The following is a 22,794-nucleotide window of genomic DNA, read 5'->3' on the forward strand; positions in this document are numbered from 1 at the left end:
TTGTATTTACACACCAGTTTGATTGTGCTTCAAGTCACATTGATATTCATAATGTTTTCTGGTTAAAGTAGCCACTCACAACCTGATGTGACTTTTTGTTGGATTATCTAAAGTTCACTACAAACCAGCAATATAATGTGTATACAGAGGTTGTAATAGGATTCGTACCATAGAAATATCAATAACTCCAGAGTATTTATGGAAAAAGGTATATGCCAACAACACTGTCATACTAAGCATGTTCTATTGTACCACATTAAGTTTAATGACATTATAATAATTCTTTTTATATAAACAATGTACACTGCCTTCTCGGTAGGAGATATTTCATGCTCCAACCTGTTGTATAAACTCATAGGAACTAAACCAGAGAATGAACTCTTCAGTTTTAATGGACAATTATGTTAAGACTGCAGTTACAATTTATATTAAATTATTAAGCAGAATGTCTGGCCTTTTAGGTTGTTCTTTCACTTCCAGCTCTGTTCTCTGACTCTGATTCTTGGCAGATGTTCCCAAACTAATGTCGCTACTGTATGAAGAAAAGCTCATTGGTATCACCTTTTATACAAATTACTGTCCATAGACTAGATTACAGTTGTGAAAGTGCCTCTTTGCACTTTTGAAATATTAAATTAATGCTAAACATGATATAAAACACCATAAAAATATCATCATAAAGTAAAGATATAAAGCTATACTAGCACACAAGCAAGTAGTGGAGTTCCTTATATATTCATATATTCACATTCTTTTTGTTATTCATCTGCCATAGCTTTGTTTTGCAATGGCTTAAATTTTATTTTGTACATAGCTTCTTTTTTACTTAGAAATAATTTTTTCTATTGGAAATTTGTCTCTGTGTAGAATGTCTGAGATCACACACTCTCTTCACATAATATGCACTGTCATTAGAATCAGAACAAGGATAGAGGTTTTAACCCGTGGTTGTTGGTTAGTCATGCGTCTTCTTCCATGACCGACATAGGGTTCCAGCTCAGTATTATTGTAGTTTCTGAAGTACCAGTCTATGGAACTATTGTGTCTCCACACAGTCTCTGCTGGTGGTCTGACTGCAGGAGGATCTTCTGCAGATCTGGGATTTGTGTTTGGTTCAGGTCCTCGAAGGTAATCTTCTACTGGCTCAGGACCTGGAGATAACTGGGGTGGTGTTAAGACTTTTGTGATAGTGGATTTCCCTGTAGGTGGCCTCGATGGCTCTTGTGGAATCAGTAGACTTGACAATGATGATGGCGCTTGCAAAATTTTCACTGAATCTTCTGAAGTATCAGCTGCAATTGAGAGGCCACCTTGCAATGACTGCAGTGTATTCCTTGTAGTTGTTGAACCTGTGCAGCGCAACAAAACAGAGATGTAATACATAAAGAGGTTTAGACTATTTGAAAATTTGAACAATCTGTAATTATTTTCAGTTTACCTGGTGTTGAGGTTGTAGTTTGAGAAGTATTATTATAGTGCCCTGTTGCAAATGTCTCAGTCAAAAATTTTGCCATATTTAAAACTGCTGCTGTTTGGTTATTGTCAGCCATTAGGTCATGCTGTTTTATTGATGAATGTTGAGATTTCTTCTGAATATTACTTGGGGTTCCAAAATGTGATGGCACAGATGTCTGTTGTAATACTTGCTGGCTGTAATTCACTTCCTTCGATAAAAGAGCGTGATTGTCAGAGGTATTTGAACTTAGCGTAATATGTCTTTGGTTTGGCAATGAAGTATTAACGTGAGTGTAAGTCACTAACTGGCTGTCTTTTTCACTAAACTCAGACTTGCTTGATAAAAGTCCTTTTGTTAGAGGAAAGTTGCTGATAATTGTGAGTGGATCCATAAAATCTGGTTTAAGTGGAAGTTCAGGGTTGATATTTTCTCCTGATTTAAACTCTGTTACCTTCTTCATTTCATTATCATCAGCTGGGAGAATCTGTTTTTGACTAATGAATTTCTTATCTTCTTGTATCTGTGGTAATGTTATTTTCTTTTCCATGTGACTTGTAACTGATATGTTTCGTTGTGAGATCAAAGTATTATTAGGCATTTGCTGAGAAGTGAGATTAATTGTTTTATTATTTGTTTTTAAATGAATACTAGGTAACATTTCTCTCATTTCTTGTTTGAGTTGTGGGTTAGCAATTGGTGTGAAGCCACCAGATTCTGGCAACATTGGTATGAAGCCACCATTTTGTATTTGTGGTGCTGTTGGTGGTGGTATGTGCACTTTCCCTCTTGCCCCAACAAATCTCACCTCTGCAGGACCTGAGTCTGCTTTCCTTGATGAACCCCACAGTCCTCCAAGGCTAAGGCTTGGTAGAGGAATCCCAAAAAATGTTATACCACTAGTACTTGGGGGCACATGCTGTGGTATTTTTATTGGAACAATATCATCAGTACTTGTCTTGTTTCTCTTATTTTGTGTGCCCGCATAAAATGTTGGTGTGTCACCAGATATATAGTGTGAAGACAGACTATCATCTTGATTGGTAAAACCAGGAGTTAAGGTGTTTATATTTGTAGAGGTAGCTGAGAGGCTTGCATTATTTTCTGTATTATTCATATCTTCATACTGGTATTCTACAAAATCATCATAAAAGTATCCAGAATCTTGAGGCAAAGGATGCGGCTCTTGTGTAGGAGAGTTTTCAACCCAAGTAGACAATACTTGAGATGTTCCTTGCACTGAAATATAAAAATACTCATAAGAATAACAGAAAAAAACAGCAGTAATACATTTTAAATATTAATGAGGATGATAATATTTACCAGAATTCCCAGCTGTCAGTTCACTGTCACATCCTGGTGCAAATTTTTCAGTTATTTGTTCACCCTTACATTCTTGGCGTGACAACCTTGCATCCTTTAGCAATGAACCATCAGAACAATACAAATCACTTCCAGGTGCTTCTCTCATCCAATTCTGAAGCCAAAGTGAGTTGCAGGTACATGAGATGGGATTACCAGCTATATCGAGCACAGCAAAATTGCTCCTTAGCTTTTTAAAAGTTGGTTCTGGAAATGATGTCATTTTATTGTTTCTGAGGCTGAGGAAGCGAAGCCTTGGCATTTCATTGAAGGGCGATCCTTGTATTGCACATATTCTGTTGTTGTCCATCTGAAACAAGTGTATTTGTTAATATGTATACGGCTTACTAGTAGCATCTGTTTTATAGCTATATGAAATAGCATAAAGAAAAACATTCTTTTTTCCTTTTTTACAAATTTGTTTTTTTCTGAAGTTTACACTCAAGGAGCTTTGTGGCATAAGCTCTATTATTTATTACCTGTGTTGTACCTCAGCAATATCCTATACATAGATGACTGAAAGACAGTTTCCATGTATAGAGGAAGCCAAGGAAGCATAGGTGGCAATTTAAAACAATGACGGATTGAAGCCTCAGTTACTCTGAATAGGGGCTTAGAGATAAGGAGTAGAGAAGGAATGTGATAGAAGTTGTTGAGAGGAAACCACCAGTGACCTTATAATATGATATAAACACAAAATCTGTGAGAAATAAAAATTGAAGTAATGGAATCCTGGCTGAAGAAAACTCAGTTGTCCAATGCATTCAGTTTCTTCTCTAGTTAGTGCCTTTCCCTTGTTTGATGTTTTTGTAATTTTTCTTTTTTTTTATGATCTTTATGTACTTCACCTAAATTCTGATTTCTTTCATCTGCTTCTTTTTTTCCCCTATAACATTCAAAAGAGAAACTCTGAGTCTGAAGGCTGGGGATTTGTTGTTTTATATTGTTTGTAGTTTTTTTACCATTTTTGATATTCTTTAGAACCATTTTTCTAAGTATTTGCATCACAGTTTAATTTGCTGCATGGCATGACCTCTGATTGTTGAAGAATAAAATATGGCAATACTGTTTGGAAAAGGCTGGAACCTAAGTACTGTATAAAGAAGGCTAATAGGATGCTTTGCATTGCATTTTGAGTGTTTATAAAACACAACTGAAAAACTCTCAGTAAATTTAAATACTGATTATTGAGATGAGATGCACTGGACATAAATTATATCAGGACATAGTGCCACCATATTGCATAATCTTACTTGTGAGTATTGAAATGTGTCTGGGAGTTATACTTCATGACATGGACATGAGTCAAGTATACTTACTGTACTACAGTCTGTCAGAATGAAACACTGGTATCAAGAAAAGAGTTTTAGCTGGAGTGTGTGTAAGTGAGTGAGTGAACAACATAAAATATGAAACAATCTATTGTGCTAAAGTATTGCAATGTTAAAAATCTTGACTTATTCGACTAATGTCTGCACGCTGTGTTACTGTCTTGCATTTCTTGTCTACAGCTCATTTGTTGTGCATTTCTTCTTTTTTACATTTCTTGCTTCTCCTCTACAGTGCAGACTTCCCCCATGCATATTGGTCAATGAGTGTTACATAATTTGAAGACTTGGTGTTCTCACAGCCAAACATAAAAGTGACTGCTGTGCAGAAACCTGCCACTATCTTGGATCTGGCACTTATTTTTACCCTGGGTTCTGTTTCTCTTGTACATTATCCTTATTTTCAAATACAGTATTTTACTTTCCCTGACTAGCCCTATCATGAATCCTTGCTCATTTTACTTCTGCCATATCAGATAATTCAAAATTGTCCTAATCCAGTCCCACTATATCTTCTGAAATTCTACCCAATTCTTGGTATTCCTCCCGCTAGACACACCATAAAAATTGTTAACTTTGACTACCAACCACCATTTCAGAAACATCTTCCTCTTCTGGTTCCACCAGTCACTGACCCTCACCAGCTTTGTCCTACACAGTTACATCATCCACCACAGGCATTGCTTAACTGCCTCTGCCCCTTTCGAAAAATCATTTTGCTTTGTCATGGTTGTTTCCTCCATTTCCTCTCATAGATAAAGTCCTTTCTCCTCCAACAGCCAGAACAGCAGTACCAACACCATCTAAGAAAGCAATCTTATTTACTTATGTCCTACACACACATCCCCCTTCATTCTTATCCAGTTCCCTTGCCCTTCCCTTACCACAATTAAACATTCATAATTCTGAGTGGCTTGCTAATCCTACCTAGTCTTCCAAGTTGCCAGAAACTTCCTTCACATACCATAAAATATGAAACACACTACTACCAAATAGCCTCCCTAGTCTCTTTATGGTGGTTTCAACCTATGTTCTGAGTATGATTCCTGTATCTCTATACCCAAATCCTGATAATGTTACCATGGCCTTTATAAGCAGGCAATGTCATGCCTAACCAGTGCAAAAACTCCAATGAGTTGAATAAATTTGTTTCTACCACCAACCAGCTGCTCTCCTTAACACACAATTATCACCTATGCTGTAAAAAATTTACAACTTTCAGTATCTCTTGTCATGCTTTATGATTAGGGATTGTTCCAAAGGCAGTTTTTTTCATCCTGAAGAGTATACCCATCAGTCATCAGCTTCACTGAAGTACACAGTCCAGTGCTCCCGCCATTTGGGGATTGCCAAATTATTTACCAGAGCAAACTTTTAAAGGGCCTTGGAAACTCTCCGGATGGTACTGTTTGTGTCAGAGGTGTGTGGTACAACATCTCTTTCTTGTTGTGACTGTCATGCAGTCAAGTAACTGCACAATGATTTTGGTAAATGTCTTGGGTCAATCCTGCAAACTTCACTTGCCACTATATCTACACTTCTCTCAGATGAACTCGTGGCCTATTTCAATTTCTGGAATGCTGGGCTAGTGTATGTAAAATTATCCAGATCTATTTGTTTGCACCAAAAGCATCAAACTTCAGCATGCAAAATGCATATGTAATATCACTTATAAACTAATTACTAATTTAAAATGTCAAGACAATAGCACATTTTCACGATACAGTCTACAATGGTATTAAGTTTTTCATACTTTGTTGAACTCCACATGACTGACGATGTGGAATAAGACCTTTTCTTCATACTGTCTTTTGACCTTGCTCTGAGCCTGTTCAGAGTTTTCAAAACAGGCCATTCTTCAGTGAAACCAGCAGCTAGATTTTCTGATGGTGTCATCCAGTTGTGTTCAGACATCATCTTCCACGTAGATAATCAAAAACCTGTATACTGGTCAATGTTATGTGTTGCCTTCATGAAACTTTTCCTGGATGCCAGTCTTTAAGGAGGAGGATGGTGACCATATAATCTCCGGATTTCAGACATCCACTAATGAGTGTACACAACTCATGAAGAGTGATATCCACTTGCTTAGCATGGGCAGAATTTTAACAAGCAGGGATAACATATTCACCTGTTGCATAACAACAAAAAAGGTAAAGCTGTAGTTTTAACTGTCACACCTCAGGATTTTTCTGTAATTTTGCACAAGATGTTGTTTTTGGCAGATACTTTTTCTTTTACATTTATCCAGTGCTGCTTGAAAGTCGATGCACAGTCAAGAGTGACCTCTAGATATTTGGCCTGGAAACTGCATTCCGGCTGTGCTCCTCTCCAAGTAACTCAAAGTTTCTTGACAACTTGCCTGTTCCTCCGATCGTATCCCCACACGGGTGCTTTGATGGGATTTGATTTTAACTGGTTCTTACAGCAGCACACAAAGTTTTATCTATGCTGATGATCTCACCCTCTCCTCCCAAAGTGAGACCTTTGAACAAGTGTAACTGAATCTTAATGCTGCCTTGGAGGAGTTAGATAAATACTAACTCCTCCAAAGCAGCACTAAGATTTAGTTCCAACTGTTCAAAGATGTCACTTTGGGAGGAGAGGGTGAGATCATCAGCATAACTGAAACTTTGTGTGTTATTAGGCAGGGGTTGATCATTGGTATAGATATTAAATAATAGAGGCACCTAAACACTGCCCTGTGGTAACTCATTCTTTTGAACTCTCTGTCGACCTAAAAATTCTACGGCAAACCTATTTTGAAGGATATCTTGAATCATTTGTGTAAGATGGTAATCATTATTTCATACATTTTGTGCAGAAGCATTTGATGGTTGATTGTGTTGTAAGTTGCTGTTAGATCAATAAATGCTTTCCTGGTGACCTTTCTTGTCTCTAAACTGTCTTCAGTATGCTGGGTTAGATTTAATCTACATCTACATTTATACTCCGCAAGCCACCCAACAGTGTGTGGCGGAGGGCACTTTACGTGCCACTGTCATGACCTCACTTTCCTGTTCCAGTCGTGTATAGTTTGCGGGAAGAACGACTGCCGGAAAGCCTCTGTGCGCGCTCGCATGTCTCTAATTTTACATTCGTGATCTCCTCGGGAGGTATAAGTAGGGGGAAGCAATATATTCGATACCTCATCCAGAAACGCACCCTCTCGAAACCTGGACAGCAAGCTACACCGCGATACAGAGCGCCTTCCTTGCAGAGTCTGCCACTTGAGTTTGCTAAACATCTCCGTAATGTTATCAAGCTTGCCAAATAACGCTGTGATGAAACGCGCCACTCTTCTTTGGATCTTCTCTATCTCCTCTGTCAACCCGATCTGGTATGGATCCCACACTGATGAGCAGTACTCAAGTATAGGTCGAACGAGTGTTTAGTAAGCCACCTCCTTTGTTGATGGACTACATTTTCTAAGGACTTTCCCAATGAATCTCAACCTGGTACCCACCTTACCAACAATTAATTTTATATGATCATTCCACTTCAAATCGTTCCGCACGCATACTCCCAGATATTTTACAGAAGTAACTGCTACCAGTGTTTGTTCTGCTATCATATAATCATACAATAAAGGATCCTTCTTTCTATGTATTCGCAATACATTACATTTGTCTATGTTAAGGGTCAGTTGCCACTTCCTGCACCATGTGCCTATCCGCTGCAGATCTTCCTGCATTTTGCTACAATTTTCTAATGCTGCAAATGTGGTGTCACCGCCAGACACCACACTTGCTAGGTGGTAGCCTTTAAATCGGCTGCGGTCCATTAGTATACGTCGGACCCGCGTGTCGCCCCTGTCAGTAATTGCAGACCGAGCGCCACCACACGGCAGGTCTAGAGAGACGTCCTGGCACTCGCCCCCAGTTGTACAGCAGACTTTGCTAGCGAAGCCACACTGACAAATACGCTCTCATTTGCCGAGACGATAGTTAGCATAGCCTTCAGCTAAGTCATTGGCTACGACCTAGCAAGGCGCCATAGCTTTGATAATTAATATTGTGAAGCATGTATCATCAAGAGCGATGTTCTACAAATGTGGATTAAAGTTAAGTATTACAGCAACTGCGTCCATTTTCTAAGTTCTCATTTCTTTTTAACTGTTCCAGACCTCACGCCAATCTGCGTGAGCTTAACGCGTGCCTTTCGGCTTCCTCTCGTTGTGACTTGGCTGTCTTGCTAAGTCACAACAGCAACTTCTCTGTATACTACAGCATCATCCACGAAAAGCCGCATGGAACTTCTGACACTATCTATGCAGTGCAGTACTTTCTGAATCTAAATCCAAGTTTGTTGTGGGATTAAGTGGTATTCAGCTGCTTCTGAGAGTCTATTATGGATCATTTGTTCAAAGATCGGTGACTTCTTAGGTCATCAGCCTGCTTTCATTGTTTCAGATTTGCAACTACTTGAGATTCCCTACATAACTTTGTACATGTACTGAGACAATTATTGAAGAAACATAGGGAAGCCAATTGTATGTTTTTGCACCAAAATGTTTTATTTCTTCAACTCTGATATCATTTGGGCCAGCAGGTTTATGAAATTTATCATGGGATATTGCCCACTCCAAATCTTCTTGAGTAAACTCTGAGGAAGATCACAGATTTCCTCTTCCAGTGTTGTGCATGTAACCATTTGATCAGCAGAAATATTGGCATGTACAGATTTCTTGGTTGAATCATTATTTAATCTCCTCAGCAGTCTCCATGCTTTTTGACTACATCTGGACATATCTAATTCTTCCATGAGATATACCAATTCCCTCTTTTGATTTCGGTGCTTAAATTGTTAAGTGTTGGGCCAGCTAAAGTTGTTTCCTGGCTTCATGATCTTCTAAAAAAAGTTGTTGTTGTTTTGTGCTTGGAGTAAGCCTCTGTATGCGATTTATTCTGAAAGGTCAAAGACTAGCCATCCATGAGCATTTCTGTACTATTTCAACAAAGTGATCATATGATTCTGGTGAGGGGGACTACTTCAGATTATGGTGTAGGGGCTACTTCAGTTATCTCCTGATCCAGATGCAGATGTAGATCTAATGATGAACTCACAGCCTATTTCTATTTTTTTTCTGATAACTGCAAAACAGCTGGGCCTAGCTATTACACTTTGTGCCCTTATTTCCATACAGGCATTCCCTATTTCTGTATAGGCATTTCTTTTTTAAAAAATAAACTCTATTCCTACAACAAAACAGCAGGAGCAAAGATTTTTGTACCCTTGATGCAGGTTGTAGTTTGATTTGTAGTCTCAATTATTGGAACACTCCTAGTAGCAGCAATAACTGAAAATGCTGCAGGAAGTTCAGCTACAACAAACATGTTCTAAATAAGATCGCAATGCTGTTACTGATTTTTTTTTCTTTGTGTGTGTGTGTGTGTGTGTGTGTGTGTGTGTGTGTGTGTGTGTGTGTGTGTGTGTTTTGACAATGGTCCGTCTTCTCCTTTATATTCCTTTCTTTCCAAGATATGTGTGAAGACTGAGACATATATGCACAGTGGATTATGCTCCACTTCAAAGCTTAACAGGTACAAGGGGATTTCAAGAAGTAAGTTGCACATTGTTATGGCAGACCAAGTAACATTTTTTGAATGCTGCACTACTCTTTAAAGTGACACAGATACATTACACAATTTTCCAACATAATTACCAAGTCTCTGTAAACCCCATTCAAAAAATTGTACCAATTCTTCAATTCCCTGACAATAGAAATCTGCTCTTTGGCCACAGAGCCATTTGAGAACCATTGTGTGAACATTCTCATCATTGGAAAATCCCTTTCTCCCAGATATTCTGTCCATTTGCTGAAAAGATGGTAATCACATGATGCATGATCTGATCTTCCTGATCACCACACTCCCATATATGCAGCCTTGGACAAATTGTTGGCACGATTTCATTACAGCTGCATGCAACATTGCATTTGGTCCATAAAATACCAGTATTTTGTGGTGAATCAGTGTGCAATTTAGACCTTTTGCAACAAGAATCATACTGTCCTGTGTACTTCAATTTTGGAGTATGTTTCCAGTTGTTGTGCCATTTCAGTTGCACACTGTGATGTGCATGTTATCCAGACGACAGATGAACTGCATCTGCAGGAAACCTGGAACATATACTCTCTTCTGACAATGCACCACTCTTGTGCAAAGGACTTAGCATGGGATGCCATGTGTAATGTACTTCCTGAAGTCCCTACTTGCTTAAGCTGAATGCAAAACAAATAATTTTTCCTGTCTTGAGCATATCAGAAACTTCTGAATTGTCGAAGAAGGTAGCTCCACAGTTGAACCACGAGTGTTATCTTTCAATGACATTTTTGCAATGCTTAGTTCATATTAAAGCAAGAGGTGCCACATTATTGCAACCAAGCTAGAATTTTACTATCTACACCAAGAGGCCAGAACAACCATATTGAGCTGGGGTTGTCAATCTACGAGGGTTGCCCAGTAAATAATGCCCCATATTTTTTTTCTCCGAAATAAAAAATATTAGAAATGTGAAACTTTAGGTGCGAGTTATTTGAAGTTTCCCGCGTGTGTACGCAAAGTTTCAATTTCCTCCGACAGAGAGCGGTGGTGTAGGAATGTTCTAAAATGGCGTCTGCAAGTGACATCCGTCAGAAACAACGTGCAGTGATTGAATTTCTCGTAGCAGAGGAAGAAACCGTGGGCAATATTCATAAACGCTTGTGCAACGTCTACGGAACATCTGCAGTCGATAGGAGTACTGTTGGTCGCTGGGCACAGAGGGTGAAAGCATCAGAGGGCGGTGCTGCGGAGCTCCGAGATTTGCCGCGGTCGGGAAGGCCTCCCACGGCTGTCACGCCTGACATGTTGCAGCGGGCTGATGTTCTCATTCGACGGGATCGACGCATTACGACTCGACAATTGGCACTGGAGTTGTCAGTAAGCAAAGGAAGTGTGGATGTGATTATCAATCAGCTTGGATACTCAAAAGTGTGTGCAAGATGGGTTCCTGGGTGTCTTACTGTCGATCACAAATCCCAAAGAAAAGACATTTCTTTCGATTTGTTGCGACGCTTTCACGTTGACGGGGAGGCCTTTTTGTCACGGATTGTGACAGGTGATGAAACTTGGGTGCATCATTTTGAGCCCGAAACAAAAAGACAATCGATGGAATGGCGTCATGCTTATTCTCCACAGAAGAAAAAATTCAAAACAGGTCCTTCAGCCGGAAAAGTCATGATGACTGTGTTTTGGGATTGCGAGGGCGTAATTCTCATTGATGTGATGCCAAAAGGCAGTACCATTAATTCAGAGGCTTATGTCAAAACATTAGACAAACTTAAGCAGCGCTTCCGGCGCCTTGGGCGTCATGTTAACCCACAGGATGTTTTGATTCAGCATGATAACGCTCGTCCTCACACAAGTTTGAGGACTTGTGAACACATCGCGAAACTGGGTTGGATAGTGTTACCCCATCCACCCTACAGCCCCGATTTGGCTCCTTCAGACTTTCACTTGTTTGGGCCAATGAAGAATTTCATTCGTGGAAGACGTTTTGCCGATGACGAAGAAGTGATTCACGAAGTGACAACCTGGCTCCGTAGGCAGAGTAAAGATTTTTACCGGCAGGGAATACACGCTCTTGTGTCTCGCTGGAAAAAGGCCGTCGAACTTGAAGGAGATTATGTGGAAAAATAAAGCAAGTAGACAAAACATCAGTCTTTCACATATGTAAATTTGATTGTTGTGGAATAAATACTTCTGGAGAAAAAAAATATGGGGCATTATTTACTGGGCAACCCTCGTATGTGGGTTACAAATTCCATTTGCAACCCAACAGGTATTCTAGTCCTGAGTGTCAAGAGGAGACACCTACTCTCTTATAAACAATTTTGATGTCTGTTCCAGTCCTGATGGAGAAATAGATCAGGAAGCCTTACATTAGAGGACCCTACAGTTAACAAGGCAAAGGCTACAGCCCTAACATTCAGAGTGTCTCAAATGCAGACCAACAATTTGAATATTTACCTGAGATGGCAGAAGTACATTTTATAACAGTACAGTGTACACAGTCCAATAATCCTAAACTTTGATGTTGTCCATTGCCATTTTAGCATTGTCCAATATTCCAACAGTGCCATGTTGACAAACAGCTGCTTCCAAAACCTCCTGCATTCTTTCTCAGAAAGTTTTAGACAACATAAGTGAACATCCTGTCCACACACATTCACTATAAGCATTCTGTACATCAAGCAAGACCACATAGCCATTGTTTGCCTCGCTCAGGCCGAGCACTTAATTGCAGAAACAAAAAAAATGCTGATGCAAGTAAACAGTGTAAAGGCTTTTGCTGAGTTGGTCATCTCATATAAGTTTCACTTTATGCTGGATATACAAGAAATACAGGTACAATTTAGTCTGCGTGAGGGCAACAGCATACCTCACAAACCTAGAAATGCATCATCATTTGAGATCTCCACCACTATCAAATGTTTGCCATTTAGTCACACACAAAAACCAACCAATTCCAAGCTAAGGATAATTTGCTGCTTATAGGCAAGTCACACTTGCTATTTAACAGCCATATCTGCAAACAGTTCCATACCCAAGAAACCTTTGAACTACATGCTTTAAATCTGTTTGGACCTTGTAATTAAGGATTCAGTCTTTTCATTTCTGATTTTTTTTTAAGTCTATAATCAACACATAATCTGTGCTCAGTTACACCACCAGTCCATGACTCAAGGAACTATTAGCAAATTTAGCAAGGGGTGAATATTTCTCCAAAGCAGATTTGGCCTACACCTGTCTAGAGCTTTTGCATGATGAATATTCGCAAAACACAATGGTGATAAATAAACCGTTTGGCTTTTCATATTGCTGTAGTGCCTATCTTTTGACAAAGCCTGACCACTGCCTATTTTCCAAAGTTATTTGTAATAATATTAACTGAATTTTCCATAACAATGAAAACAATCAATTACTGATAAAATTATTTTTCTGTTTTTTCTGTTTTTGCCAGTAGTTTCACTTTGTATTCACCTTCTCCTTTTTACCGTAATCTACTATACAATTTTATCCCGCATATATATACTCAATAATACGTAACCCACTTCCAAACCATAACCAAAAAACTTTTTTTTCCGCTTTCAACACTACCGCTCCTATAAAATCCACCGTTTCTAGTTCAAAAACAGTTCCTTTCACCTATTAAACAACCATTTCGGCTAGTTCTAATAACTTTCGCTTTATTTCCATTTCTGTTTTTTCCCACATCACTGATCATTTTTAGCCGCTTCCCACAGGTTTTAACGTCATTATTTCTTCGTCAGACAATTGTTAGCCCCCGTTATCGTAATCGGCCACCACAACACCACTCCTTTTAATACATTTACACGTAGTTTTTTCGAAATTTTCCCGAATTTCTCCACCCTTTAACGTGTTTTGGCGGCAACACAACCACCTAACCTTTAGGCACATCGTTGTCTACCAACCCAAGTTCACCACAGGATCAACATAGCCCAGCTTTAACCAACACTTTTTCGCCTTTTTTCACACCATATCTCCAGTTGCTTTCTAGTTCACCTTTATCTCTCCCCATATATTTTTATTTTCATTTTTATTTCAGCCTCATGTTACACTTTCCACCTTCTAATACCATGTCACCCTCACAACACCCCCACAACGACCCCATTAAGTTTTATTTACATTCCCTCCGCAAACATGCCTTCGCCCTAGCCAGATTACGCTCCCATATTTTATTTTCTCAGGCTTGTCTGACATTTGGCATTACCCCCAAAGGCCTCACACTTAAAGTTCCCATCTCTGGCTGCAACCATTCTTTCCATCAGTCCCTATACCAGTTCCAAACTGAACAATCCATTGCCCTCACCCACCTAATCCTTCACCTACACATCAACTCAGCCAACGAACACACCCGTCAACTCCTATCCTTAATAAAAGTCCTCAATCTTTCCTCTCTCACATCCACACCGGCTGTTCAGAGCATCCTCCTACAGGCCAACCGCAAATTAGAACATCATGCCACCCTCCACCTCAAAATACTATCCAATCTCCTGGTTTCCCACCCCCGGAAAGGCAACTCACTCACCCTTCACAACCTTTCCAGCAAACCTCAACCTCCTCTCATTGCACACAAACCCAGTCTCTCCCATCTACTCAATCTCCCACTTCCAGCTCCACTCCCTCCAAAACCTCAAAATTCCAATCAACACAATCTGGAACCACAACACCCTAAATTCAGTAGTTAACCTTTCCTCCAAACCTCTCTCCCAATCCGAAACCTCTGTCCTATCCAAAGGCCTCACCTTCAGCCCCACTCCCAGATTCAACCAAACAGCCCTCGTCAAAGATTTACTGTCCTACACTGGTACTCTCTGCTGGAAATATCACTTTGCCATGAAGAAAAATGATCCTAATCCTACTCCTAATGATCCAACTCCCCAAGACACTATCCAAATTGAACCCCGCCTGGAACAGTTCCATCCTCCGTCGGAGCGGGACCCACCTCCTCTTCCTCAAAATCACCCTCTCCAAACCTTCCAGGAATTTCTGACTTCCAGCCTTGCCTCTCAATCCTTCTTAAAAAACCTTAATTCTGCTTCCAACATCACCACTGCTGAAGCCCAAGCTATCCGTGATCTGAAGGCTAACCGATTCATCGTCATTCTTCTGGCGGACAAGGGTTCCATGACCGTGGTACTTGATCGTCGGGAGTATGTGGCTGAGGGACTGCGTCAGCTTTCAGACAACACCACATACAAAGTTTGCCAATGTAATCCCATTCCTGAAGTCCAGGTGGAGCTTCAAGGAATCCTCAGAACCTTAGGCCCCCTACAAAACCTTTCACCTGACTCCATCAACCTCCTGACCCCACCAACACCCCGCACCCCTACCTTCTACCTTCTTCCTAAAATTCACAAACCCAATCATCCCGGCCGCCCCATTGTAGCTGGTTACCAAGCCCCCACAGAACGTATCTCTGCCTACGTAGATCAACACCTTCAACCCATTACATGCAGTCTCCCATCCTTCATCAAAGACACCAACCACTTTCTCAAACGCCTGGAATCCTTACCCAATCTGTTACCCCCGGAAACCATCCTTGTAACCATTGATGCCACTTCCTTATACACAAATATTCCGCATGTCCAGGGCCTCGCTATGATGGAGCACTTCCTTTCATGCTGATCACCTGCCACCCTACCTAAAACCTCTTTCCTCATTACCTTAGCCAGCTTCATCCTGACCCACAACTTCTTCACTTTTGAAGGCCAGACATACCAACAATTAAAGGGAACAGCCATGGTACCAGGATGGCCCCCTCGTACGCCAACCTATTCATGGGTCGCTTAGAGGAAGCCTTCTTGGTTACCCAGGCCTGCCAACCCAAAGTTTGGTACAGATTTATTGATGACATCTTCATGATCTGGACTCACAGTGAAGAAGAACTCCAGAATTTCCTCTCCAACCTCAACTCCTTTGGTTCCATCAGATTCACCTGGTCCTATTCCAAATCCCACGCCACTTTCCTTGACGTTGACCTCCATCTGTCCAATGGCCAGCTTCATACGTCTGTCCACATCAAACCCACCAACAAGCAACAGTACCTCCATTATGACAGCTGCCACCCATTCCACATCAAATGGTCCCTTCCCTACAGCCTAGGTCTTTGTGGTAAACGAATCTGCTCCAGTCCAGAATCCCTGAACCATTACACCAACAACCTGAAAACAGCTTTCGCATCCCGCAACTACCCTCCCGACCTGGTACAGAAGCAAATAACCAGAGCCACTGCCTCATCCCCTCAAACTCAGAACCTCCCACAGAAGAACCACAAAAGTGCCCCACTTGTGACAGGATACTTTCCGGGACTGGATCAGACTCTGAATGTGGCTCTCCAGCAGGGATACGACTTCCTCAAATCCTGCCCTGAAATGAGATCCATCCTTCATGAAATCCTCCCCACTCCACCAAGAGTGTCTTTCCGTCGTCCACCTAACCTTCGTAACCTCTTAGTTCATCCCTATGAAATCCCCAAACCACCTTCCCTACCCTCTGGCTCCTGCCCTTGTAACTGCCCCCGGTGTAAAACCTGTCCCATGCACCCTCCCACCACCACCTACTCCAGTCCTGTAACCCGGAAGGTGTACACGATCAAAGGCAGAGCCACGTATGAAAGCACCCACGTGATTTACCAACTGAGCTGCCTACACTGTGAAGCTTTCTATGTGGGAATGACCAGCAACAAACTGTCCATTTGCATGAATGGACACAGGCAAACAGTGTTTGTTGGTAATGAGGATCACCCTGGGGCTAAACATGCCTTGGTGCACGGCCAGCACATCTTGGCACAGTGTTACACCGTCCGGGTTATCTGGATACTTCCCACTAACACCAACCTGTCAGAACTCCGGAGATGGGAACTTGCCCTTCAGTATATCCTCTCCTCTCGTTATCCGCCAGGCCTCTACCTCCGCTAATTTCAAGTTGCCGCCGCTCATACCTCACCTGTCTTTCAACAACACCTTTGCGTCTGTACTTCCACCTCGACTGACATCTCTGCCCAAACTCTTTGCCTTTAAAAATGTCTGCTTGTGTCTGTGTATGTGCAGATGGATATGTGTGTGTGTGTGATTGTATACCTGTCCTTTTTTCCCCCTAAGGTAAGTCTTTCCGCTCCTGGGATTGGAATGACTCCTTACCCTCTCCCTTAAAACCCACATCATTTTGTCTTTCCCTCTCCTTCCCCCTTTCCTGATGAAGTAACCGTTGGTTGGGAAAGCTTGAATTTTGTGTGTATGTTTGTGTTTGTTTGTGTGTCTATCGACCTGCCAGCACTTTCGTTTGGTAAGTCACATCATCTTTGTTTTTAGATATAAATTATTTAATTGGATAGATGAAAAATCTACTCACTAAGCGGCAGCAGAACACGCACATAAAAGACTGTTGTGATTGGCAAGCTTTTTTCAGGCAGAAGGATTGAAGGGGAAGGAAGAAGGGTGAAGGAAAAGGACTGGAGAGGTCTAGAAAAAGGGGTGGATTTTGGGAAAGTCACCCAGAACCATGGGTTAGTGGAGACCGTACTTACCCGTACAGTGAGTCTCCTCTGACCCGCGGTTCTGGGTGACTTTCCCAAAATCTACCCCTTTTCCTAGACTTCTCTAGTCCTTTTCCTTCACCCTTCTTCCTTCCCCTTCAACCCTTTTGCCCAAAGAAGGAGCCACTGGCTCCAAAAGCTTGCCAATCATAATAGTATTTTCTTGTGTATTCTGCCGCCACTTAGTAACTGAATTTTCTGTTGATGCTTGATAGGACATACACACTATCAAACAGGAGACATGCCTAATGTTCTGCAAATTATATTTATTTGGTCATGAACCTGCCTTTGGCTTCTTAGACCATTGTCAGATGACAACTGAATTTTGCAAACATGTATAAAATCATGTGTGACTTACATAGGCATTATTTATACAGAACACGCAAAAATGATGACATATAGAATGCTTACATAGGAAAGTATCACATTCGTATGGCACAAAGAAACAGTTACATTTCACTAAAAAAAAAAATAAAAAAAAAATAAATTAAAAAAATAAATTAAAAAAAAAGTTCTTTTATGTGGAGATACAGTCAACAAAAAATTGTAAAAAATTGAATTTACAATTTTAATGCAATATTTGTACAACTAAAACTTAATTTAACTGAACAGAAAAAAGGAAAGTGAATTTCACCATTTACTGCTAAGCTGGGATTCTACGTATATAGATTTCGAGTATTTCCTGTAGGATCATCTTTCTGCTTTTTTTAACAGAGTTTAAAACATCACAATCCACATCATATGGTTGGTTTTCTGTTAAGATGATGGGCCGAGGTTCAATCTTTTTAATCTTCAGCTTCTCTTGTGTTCAGATAACCCAACTGCCATCACACTACCTGAACAACCCACATATACTTTTCCAGTGTGCTTGTGTATGCTTTAGTACACACTACTTTGCATGAAGGTTTGTAATTCGTCTTTACTGTTGAATAAAAATGTTGATATGCTGTCTGTATTATAAAATTCAGGTCTGTAGTAGTGAGATTAACTTTTTTGTGAGACTAACTGAAATTTGGCCAACATATGGGATGATGCATCAGTTTTTGTAACTGCTGTCACTGTTGATCAGCATGCAGAAGTGGTGTAATTTTATGCATTTCTTTTTTCACGGTATATTATCAATCAGGGCAGAGCTGTAGCCATAACTGAATAGTTTGATGGTCTGTAGATATGTTTAAAATGCAGACTCATACAATTTAACAGATATGAGGCAATGCACTGTCAAATAGAAATCTACATGTTTGTGATGGTGTGGATGCTCGAAGCTTCCATGGATTACTGTATCTGTAGCTATTGTTTTTCCGTAATTTTAAAATGACTCATGTAAGTAATTCTGTCCTGCACTAATTATTTAGATGAAGTCACTGAAAGCAATGCTGAAGGAAATCACAAATCTAAGGGCACTGTTCACTGAGCTCAAATCAGTTGGTCTGAAATAAAACTTCCTGTTTCCAGACTAGCATTGAATACTTAGGCCACATCCAGGGTCAGCTTGGGACCACACAAGCAACTTATTATTTGCCCCTACCCGTTTTCCCCTCATACATTTTCACCTGTATCAGTTTTTGCTATGAATTGTGATACACATTGTATACAAATGGTGCCTCTAGCACCTGTCCCAGCTTGGTGCCCCAAGCGGTGATTTGTGTCACTTGGGCCTTAAAGTGGCCCTGGCCACACCCATCTATCACACTAGAGCACTTGGTTGCAAATGATAATCTATGAAACATAAAAGAAGGGTAGTCGTTTTTGGGGAAAATCAATTATTACTAGCAATTCATTCCCAAAGCAGCAGAAATTGCACACTCATTAAATACACTGCAAAAGAAAGGTGTATCTTTCTTAGCATCACACCTAGGAACTATTACACGTGAAAAACAACATGTGCTCACAATTGATGATGCATCACAATATGGTATCAGAGCCATATTAGGCATAAAAAATTGCAGTAGTGCAGAATAACTGATCAAGTGTGTCTCCAAAATTTTAACTTCTGTACAGCTAAACTACTCACAAAATAGAAAGGAAGCCCTAACCATATTTTGTGCCCCTAAGAAATTCCAAGTTTTCTTATACAAAAATAAATTTCACTTGGTCACCAACCATAAGCTGCTATTGGCACTTTTTGGCTGTCACCTGTGGCTTCCAGCAAAATTAGCCCAAAGAATAAAGAGTTTTTACACTCGCAGTATAGTTTTATAAAGTGAAATATCACCAAACGTAAACCATTCTTGTGATAATCAGTGAGCAATACAGCAATACTGTTCATTGTTGTTAAAGGTACATTTGAGATTCATTGCTCTCTAGCAAAAGAAGCACTCAGCTTCCTGGTCTAGGAAGTTTCAGTGACAAGATATGTTGATAAAGTCTATAAACTTTTTTTCAAAATTTATGTATCTTGTATGAAGTTAAGAATAAATTAGCTGGCATAATTTGAGGGAAAATATACCAATACAGAAAACTTCACCATTCACACCCCACATATGACAATCAATTCATTTTTGAATTTTTATGAATCCTGGATGCAAGAAGAAATGCTGTGTGTCTCTCCATTTTTAAAAGCCTACAGATTTAATGGCTGTTACATTAAATTAAGAATCCTAGTCACACTCTAATATCGCTGAGCTTAAGCAACTACCTGTAATGCTACTTACGACAGAATCCTAATCTATATCTAAGTGCATCGCGATATCACTCTAATGAAAAACCACTGCTTCAACAATAAATATTGCACTACTAATGCAGCTAGTTATTTCTGATTGCAGTTTTTGCAGCACATAGAAAACTATTAAATTGTTATTTTATTGCTCTTTTATACCTTGAGTTCAACTAGCCAATCCATTCCAGTTAATGAACTTCCAGGAATATGTGACAATTGATTGTTACTGAGGTCGAGGACCTCAAGAGACTTCAGTCCCTTAATACCAGCTCTCTCTAGACCAGTCAGAGCATTGTGGCTCAGGTTCAACAGCAACAGGTGAGGTGCTCCGTATATTGCTTCGTCTGGAATGTACAACATAAAAAAATAGGTTTACTCGTCACATATTGAAAATTATAAGCCTTTGTAAGATTTCAAAATGCTGGAGTCTCAAGATCTCACTGAAGCCATGATGAAGGGTGTCAAACAATACTTCAACAATAACATCTATACTTTGCTTTCTGAGATCAGCATTGATGATTTAATGGAGTCATCATTATTATTATGAGATTAAAAAAAAGAGAGAGAGAGAGAGAGAGAGAGAGAGAAAAGGGTGATAGAAATTGTTCACAAAGTAAGTAAAAAAGTCACCCAGGATTTTAGTTAATTGAGGACACAACACCACAGAATGAGGGGGAAATAATTTCATTTTCTTGCTTAGCTTGACCTTATGTCTACCTAGCCTATGAATGATGGTCAACAGTTGCTACCATTTTTTAAATACTTTAGCATAGGGAACTGGAAGTTTTTATAATTTGTTTTTGAACAAGATATCATACGGATGGATACTGCATGGCTTCAAGGTGGTATGGTGTTTGGGCATTTGCATTATTATTACGAGTTGCGATGCTTATGGGGTTTTGTTTTTGTTCTGTGATTCAGTGTCCTGGGTTGGAGCAGCGAGGTCCACCATTGAGTAAGAAGCATTCCATGACAAGTTGACAGAACTGTCAATTAAATCATTCTTCCATGGACTATCAAAGACTGTTGTCTGATGTCAAACTGAATGAACAAGCAATATTACCTGTTATTAATGGTTGTAATATTGAAAGCTGGAATACAATATAACCATTTGTTAAAAGGGGTATGGTGTATTCCTTTGTAACAAAACTGAAATTACTTGAAGACTCTGTTTCCAGTAGAAGTACAACTCCAACGGAAATGAAATCTATATGATTGGCACCTGCTACAAAGATTTATTCAGAATTTCAAGATAGCAGTAAATCTGAAACCAAATGCACAGTTATATAAAAAACAAATATTGCAGTAGGCTAATCTGGGACCACACTATTAAATGGGCATGTAAAATTCTGCTTTAAAAATAATTTTGTTCATAATGGTAAACAAACTGGCACTTTCTATCAACACTAGGCATCACCTGAAAGATGTGGTCAGCAGTGTCTGTTTCGACTGGCTCCAGCTACATATAAAGGGGAACAGTGCATTACCTGGGAACAGTGCATCACCTTAATCTTTGTATCTTAGGAGAAAATGAGTCACGAGAATGAATTTTCACTATGCTGTGGAGTGTGTGCTGATTTGAAACTTCTTGGCAGATTAAAACTGTGTGCCGGACCAGGACTGAAACCTATTAGTTTTTGTGTGGTCAGCATTGCAGAATATGTGCTGGATGACTGGGTGAAGAGCACCCAATTCAGGGATGTCTTTATGTTTGAAATCAGGATATTTTCTAGAATTCTGCTACAGAGAGATATAAATGATTAATTCTGTTGATCAATTGAGTTGCCCTCCCTGTAAATGGGAGTGGGTACCTGTGCTATCAGTTTTTTCTTAAGAAATACACTGTAAACTGTATTTATTTTGGGATTAACTAACCTGAAAATTTTAATAGAATTTGATGAGTAATCTATTAGAGCACTGTTGAGTTTCTCAACCATTTATTGACAGTGTGATTCATAAAGAGAGGAGGGCTGAGTGTTGGCATCATTCCACTTACTATGGACATATCTACCCTTTTGCTAAGTCTTGAGTAGCTTGTAGTATAACATCTAATCACATTTAAATGATTATAAATTATGTTTAGATTTTAATTTTTATTTTAGTGGTACACAAATCGAAATACAAAATAAACACTGTGAAGGACAGAAAGGTAGGGCAAAATTCGTATGAAAATGCAATTAATATGGAGTTGGGTCAAATTTAGCATCCAAAACTGTCTGAATATTCCTTAGGAAAATTAAAATTCTGAATGGTGGTCCACATAGTTTTATACCAATTGCTGCAAAGAAAGTGTTACAACTGCTTGAGAGATTCAGATTAACAATTTTCAAAGAAGACATTGTTTCATATGCTAGTTCACCAAACCAGTCATAGGCATTTCGGTCATATGAATGGAGTCATTTTCATTTTGAAAGACACAATACCCTATTTGGCACAATGTCTGTGCCACCTAATGAAGCTGGTCACCTAACATGGTTCCACAGACAACTGTTACCTTTCCTTTCAGTATAATCTTAGTACCCACTGCAAATAGTGATGACTGCACAATCAATTTACAGAGCTTCTGCACTGCTACAGAAGTGAAATAAGGCAAACTCAATTGCACACTTTCTCTGACATTCTTTGTCATTTTCTGTTGGTCATTCCCACAAGTATTACTTGTTGGTCTAGGAACTTACCAGGTATGATTAATAAAGGATATAAAGAAGATCCAAAGTTGGGTGTTACATTTCATCTAGTGTTCATTTAGTAAGCACAGTGTCATGGGGACACTCTGTAACTCCAGTTGCAGACACTGCCACAGAGGCATCATAGAGAAGTTTACCGTTAAAATTCTGAATGCAGTTATTCTAAGAAGAGTCCTGTGATTCTTTACTTCATTTCACATA

At 39.7% G+C, this 22,794-nt stretch overlaps 1 protein-coding gene across 1 annotated transcript in view; it reads right to left on the minus strand.

The window, feature by feature from the left end:
- Positions 1 to 225: 225 nt before the first annotated feature.
- Positions 226 to 22,794, minus strand: part of LOC126234839 (protein artichoke) — a 360,491-nt gene continuing 337,922 nt past the window's right edge. The window contains exons 13-16 of the mRNA XM_049943581.1: positions 20,066 to 20,250; positions 2,777 to 3,125; positions 1,439 to 2,692; positions 226 to 1,349 (exon numbers count right to left, since the gene is read on the minus strand). Of these exons, the coding sequence (XP_049799538.1) occupies positions 892 to 1,349; positions 1,439 to 2,692; positions 2,777 to 3,125; positions 20,066 to 20,250 (2,246 nt within the window). The 3' untranslated portion in view covers positions 226 to 891. The remainder of the gene's footprint in view (positions 1,350 to 1,438; positions 2,693 to 2,776; positions 3,126 to 20,065; positions 20,251 to 22,794) is intronic.

This window comes from Schistocerca nitens, chromosome 2 (genome assembly GCF_023898315.1).
Source record: "Schistocerca nitens isolate TAMUIC-IGC-003100 chromosome 2, iqSchNite1.1, whole genome shotgun sequence".
Classification (NCBI taxonomy): domain Eukaryota; kingdom Metazoa; phylum Arthropoda; class Insecta; order Orthoptera; family Acrididae; genus Schistocerca; species Schistocerca nitens.